At 39.7% G+C, this 6,018-nt stretch overlaps 1 protein-coding gene across 3 annotated transcripts in view; it reads right to left on the bottom strand.

Annotated features, from left to right (window-relative positions):
* Window positions 1–939: 939 nt before the first annotated feature.
* SLC2A9 (solute carrier family 2 member 9) overlaps window positions 940–6,018 on the bottom strand; it is a 105,546-nt gene continuing 100,467 nt past the window's right edge. For 2 of the 3 annotated variants that reach the window (XM_056350561.1, XM_056350546.1), the window contains one exon: window positions 940–4,309. In XM_056350561.1, coding sequence (XP_056206536.1) covers window positions 4,052–4,309 — 258 coding nt within the window. In that variant the 3' untranslated portion in view covers window positions 940–4,051. The remainder of the gene's footprint in view (window positions 4,310–6,018) is intronic. The other variant, XM_056350553.1, reaches the window with a different exon arrangement.

Raw genomic sequence — 6,018 nt, 5'->3', positions numbered from 1 at the left:
TAAAATAACTTGCAGACAGAATTAAGCATGGACCCAAACATAAATTTTTTAACAGCCTGAATATTTGCGTGAACAAACCTGCTTCATAGTCTGAGTCTTTATAGTTCAGACTTTTAGACTGTATCTGAACTCTTGTTTTCTGGAGTCAGGCTGAAAGGAAAAGACCGCAGGTATTTCCTAAGAATGCTTTACTCAGATATGTTCTTCCTGCTGTGTGAGGTGATGGGAGCTCTAATAGTGTATACAGTGATTTTTGTATGAAAAAGCACATAAAAATAGTCAAAGGAAAGAAAGCAAATTTCAGAGTTGGTTTTGGTGTGGCTTTTCCTTTGGTTTTTTTTTTTTTTTTCATTTTACTCTGAAGATGAAAATTGTCCCATATGGCTGAATGGCTCACATCTTCCCCCACTAGAAAGCAGATTCTTGTGGAGTGAAAATTGGCGTCAGAACCTCAAATATGAAATTCAGGTTTTTATACATATTTCAGATCTCAGATTCTGCATATCTTTGTAGCAGCAAGTCATTGACTGAATTTCTCATCATAGCAACTCAAAGTCATCCATTGCAAATGACAACTTCCTGCATAAAAAGCCCCACCAGATTCAACAATTCTTATACACAATTACTACTACTAAGCTCATTTTAATCATTTGCCTCACACTGATGTCTTTATTTTTATTTCTAAATCCCAAAAGAAACACACGAATGAAGTGTGGAATCTGATTTGAGAAGTAAAATGTAAATTATGCTCAAAAAAATATGCAGTTTCAGGGATGATTTTCTTCCCCATAAGTCCCAACCACCCAACTGTAGAGCCCACAACGACTCAGGTCATCCAGGCGTAGGACTTGTACTGGACATACAAAACCCCAGGGAATTGAACAATGAAACTTGTACAGCTGTAGAGGTTCAGATTTACCCAGAACACAATCTACATCATTTTAGTTTAATTCCCAAGGTTTATTTTGCAGGCAGTGTGCGGGAACATACTGGATCACACACACGTAACCCACTTGCAGTATCTGTACAAACACCATCTCACAGTACCTCATCCCAACGTCACACACAGGAAAAGAGAACATGGCACCACACAACACCTGCTGACAAAGACATGGGCTGTAGATAATCTGATACGTTCAACAAGAAAAAACAAATGATGAATTGCTGATATCTTCCAATTTTTCCTCTCATTGCTGGAGAAGCTATAGCAGCATAACAACAGAAAAAACCATTACGGAACAACACAAAACTTTTGTTAGGGTCAGAGATGAGAAAGTTAGTGCAGTACCGGCACATATGAAGTTTGCTTAGAAACTTCTACAACCCAAGGCAGAAGAGACTGCAGCCACCTTCCCTGGCCAGCGAGCAAAGCACTCACACACGTACACAACTGCAGACTGGAATTGCTTTTGACATGTACCAAGGGCTGCAGCAAACTGCTGGTGAAACGTGCAACCACCGTCCCTGGCATACTCGGTTTGTAGCAGCTTCTTTGCAGCTGCACAGAAGGTGCCTATCTAGTGTATGCTATCTCAGGCAGGGCAAGAGATGGGCAAAATGGGGTTACAGAAGAGAAAAACACAAGCCTCTGTTGTTAATGCCGTACAAGCCCCTGACCTGTGATAGTAAATTCTATAAAGCCATCTCTTTACCAACACATTCAGAGCCGGGCTCCAAGTGCGACTGTAAGATGATTTTATCTTGTTGCAGAAGTGCAATACAACTGCCCTATCAGGCCAACATGATATTTTATTGAAGTTATCCATTGGCAACATTATCAACAAGTAATGCCTGTAATGTACATTAATGAACAGCACTAAGTGCCAAATAATAATAATAATGGTTTCCAATCTTGCCACCTTGACTCAAATCAGATCATATTATACCAGTTAGTAGCTGTTATTACAAAATAAGGTAATTCTCAACCTGAACGAGAGGGTCTGAATTTGCCAGTCTTGCCCTGCAGGGCAAGAGGAAGAATTTCTTCCTGAAATTGTCTGGAGAGGTGGCATTCAAACTCATTTTTTACATAGCTGTTCACTTAGCAAGCCTCATGTAACACATGGAATAGGCAACTAAAACCACTGAAAGACAACATGTTCATTTGCTGTATATATAATTTTCCAAGTGGTTATTAGAAGATATTTCTCTTCAGTTTTCTCTGTAGTATTTGATTAGCTTCCATCTATGATTATCAGTTGGTATAATCATGATTCACTTGGTTTCTTAACAGTAGCACCAATATTATAAATCTGATTTTTTCATTCTTAATTCTCTTGCTCATACATATTTTCATTTTCTTACTTGCTGCTGTACCTCTATCCCAGTAAAAAAGCATAAATTCTGGAATAAAGGCTCAGATCAAATTTTCGTCTATTACCCAGCAGTGAAATTGCCCTTATAGGTCAGCTTACAATGTGTGTAGCAGGTATGCCACATATAAATAACGCACAGTATAAAACCATACACATAATTTAGTAATAACTGAACATTAGGATCTCTGATTTTCATTTACAGTGTAATCTACAGTGTAGAACAAAACAGACAGCTTATCACTTGGGGAAATCTGAAAAAAACAAATACTGGAGAACAATTCTGCATTGTGTGTATATATACACATGTGAATACAAATATTAATCTGCATGTCTATATTTGGAATACATATATTCATATATGCATGTATGTGTGTGTATATATGAATATATATACAATTTTCCCCCCAGAATCCTCCAAATGTATAAACTTCTGGATTAGCAAGTATAACTTGTGGAAGCAACTGGCTCTACCTACATACTTCCTTCTTGTGCCTTACTCCTATCCGAGAGCAGCTCTAAGACTTACTGACTTTTCATATAAAACAGCTATTTCACTTAAAAGTGCTTATTACCCCCTCAGCATCCAGGTACCTAGAAGGATCAAGAAAAACTGTTATCAAAATTACAAACCGGAAAGATGATGTTCATAAAAAAAAAAATTGCCATGTGGAAGGGGATGGATCACCTAACCATTGATAGCCTGCTTTCTACCACGAAATTAGACAGACCCTGAAGACAGTTTTACAAAGCTTAGAAACTTATTAATGCAAACTAGGCCCAGAGCTTCAGATTCTAAGACTTGTTTTAAAAGGAACTTGCAAAGAAAAGCAATAAAAAAATCAACCCCCCCAACCCTTGGAACATTTGGTGTTTGATTATTTTTTTAATGCTACACCCTACATGTACCATCAGTCCTCTCACTTCACCATGAGGTTTAGTGTTTTCATTTCATATTAAAGCTTCTATAGCTATTCTTAAAAAATAAAATTAGAAAAAATATATATCCATAGCAACAAAGTGCCAGCAAACCCAGAAACTAGAGACAACTCTCTAATTGATCAGGACTTGCAAGACAGACAAGGAAATGCATCAGGACCTGGAGCTCTCCATTTGTGGGAAGGTGGGAGATGTTCAAAACAAAGCAAACTGAAAGTCAAATTATCTGGAAAAGGAATGGGAGGTCAGGGGAGTGTCATGAGTCTTTTTTCAGGTCTTCAAATACCATGTGCAACTTGAATGACACAGTGGGAAACATGGAGCAATATGAGTTGGTACCATTTCAAGTTCATTTGCATCAATTCTTAGCAGAACCCTGCTGGGATCTCTTCCCTTTTCCTTGCCACCTTCCCCTGCTCCCCAGTGACTGCATGCACACCTCCCCAGGAGCACACAGGGGTGCTCAGCCAGCTGCTGCTCACAACTCCAGCTCCCCACTGGCACTTCTCCAAGTCTATATTCTCCACCCCATTCACCACAGCACCTGTTTCACAGGTGCCCAAGAAAACCTGGGCTCTGATTTATTTAATCAGCTGCTGCTACTCCCACCTCTCATTTCCTCAACCATCACCCTAGCTGCTAATGAATTCACCCATACTCACTTAAAACATATTAAAGGGGGAAGCAGTTCAGGCTGTCACATTAAAAAATACAAGTTGAGCACTGCTATAAACGTACTGAATGAAAAGAGCATTCTGGGTTTACACAATTGCCACTTTCCCCAAAAGAGCATCCTGGGTTTACACAATTGCCTTTTTGGTTTCCCCATTGTCCATTGCAGACGTAAAGTTTGATTCTTGTTCTGCACTTGATTTCCTCTCCCCCGCATGGTGGTTCATTTCTTGCATTTCTAAAGATACTTTATTCCTTTTAGCAAATGCCTGGCTGATCTCATGAAATGTCTTATTTTTTGTTTCAGGCAGCACAAAAAACAGGTAGGTAGCTCCTGCAAAGCAGATGGCAGCAAACACTAGGAAGCAGTAGGTCTGTAAACCACCCTGTGAAAAGAAAGCAAAGAAGATGGTCATTACAAAAGAAACAAAATTCAGAAGAAAAGCAACATCAGGAATGGTTTGAAAGAAAAAATGGGTGGTATGGTGCAATTTTTAACCAAGTACAGTAAGTGCTGGCATTCACTGCAAGTCAGAGTGCTTAGAAATTCATAAAAATGCATGAATAGTTAGTTCTTCCAACACTGCCTGTGGCCCATCGATAGAAAAGCAGGTTCTTGGCAGAGGCGTGCAGATCTGCAATCTGGGCAATGCTGGGAGACACCAGACTGAGTTCAGGCACCACGGGTGTGAGGCGAGCAGGTGGCAGCAGGGCTCCTGCTACGTGCACAGCTTAACTGAGCCCCGTGCTGCCACGGTATTTCTGGAAATGAGGCTGTTGTGCTGCATATTGCCTCGCAATTTCTAGGTACAAAAAAACGAGGCATGCTTTTGCAATGCCATGCACCTGTACACACCTGGGAAACGTACCATAGCCAGGGGGATCTGTATCACAGTAGTTACAAACTTTGAGATTTACAACAGAAAATAAACAAGGGAAAAAAACCCTTTTCATTTTTTTGTACCATTTCTAAGACATTTGTATCATTTCTAAGGTTATGCAGGCTTACAGCAGGAAAAAATCCACAAAATGCACTTTCATGGTAGAACCTAGTGTAAGAATTAACTGAAAATGAAGTATAGGACATCGTTGAATGTTTTGAATCTTACTTCACTGCAAAAATAAGAGATAGACACAAAAAGTTCATTTATAAACTGATATTAAAGGCTCCTACCAACTAGTAGGAGTTGTGCTTCACTGAAACGTAAGTATTTCTTGCCTGGTGATTATTAGATCATTTAAGAGCTTTCAGTTATATTTCAATATTAGTTTTGAAAAACATTTGATAATTACAATATTGCCAGCTGCACTTTGTTGAACTAGGTAGAGGTTTGGTATTGTGGCACCAGTGAAGCCACTGCCAGCCTTTGAGGAAATCTCCCTTCCTCCTCTATTGATTTGCCTTGCTCTGTCCCCTGAAACCAAACATCCAATTAACCCATACTTTGGACTTGTTTTTATTAACAAGTCTGAATTAAACTAAAAGGGACATCTCCACCTCCAGAAATAAGGCAACCTTTCCATGGTGCTGAGGTCATGAGCAGTGAATACAAGGAGAGCCAGAGCAGTCACACATCACCCCAGGTGTTGTAAGGCAGGGGTTACGCCAGGGAAAATCACTCAGGGTGGAGGAAGGAGATGTAGCTTCCTATATATACATATTTACAATTGCCATTAAAGATATGTATCTGAAACAAGACAGAGCTAGACAATGATATAGCCCTGACTTCCACATTGTTCCAGTACATTCCCATCATTGTTAACTAAACCAGTCCTACACTGCAGGCTGGTTAAGCTCCTTACTTTGGGGGCTCAGGGTGAATGCAATTCCTAGGACCATTTTTATGTGTTGCTTGCTCAGTATGTATCATATATAGTGTGGAAGAAGAACATGGATTCATGTGTGGAACAAGAAAGAAAGAAAGAAAGAAAAAAACCTTGTCTGCAGCTGCTTTTTAACACCATAGCTGATTGCCAGCCTGCCTAGTCAATGATTTCTGTGGATAACTAATTATCTAGTTTAGCCCTTCAGTTCCTGGCTGTAATAGGAAAAGCTGGAAAGCGCATCCTCCGACAGTGACTATGGACTCTTGAG

This window comes from Falco biarmicus, chromosome 1, assembly GCF_023638135.1.
Source record: "Falco biarmicus isolate bFalBia1 chromosome 1, bFalBia1.pri, whole genome shotgun sequence".
Lineage (NCBI taxonomy): Eukaryota > Metazoa > Chordata > Aves > Falconiformes > Falconidae > Falco > Falco biarmicus.
This window is presented reverse-complemented; position numbering and strand designations above follow the sequence as displayed.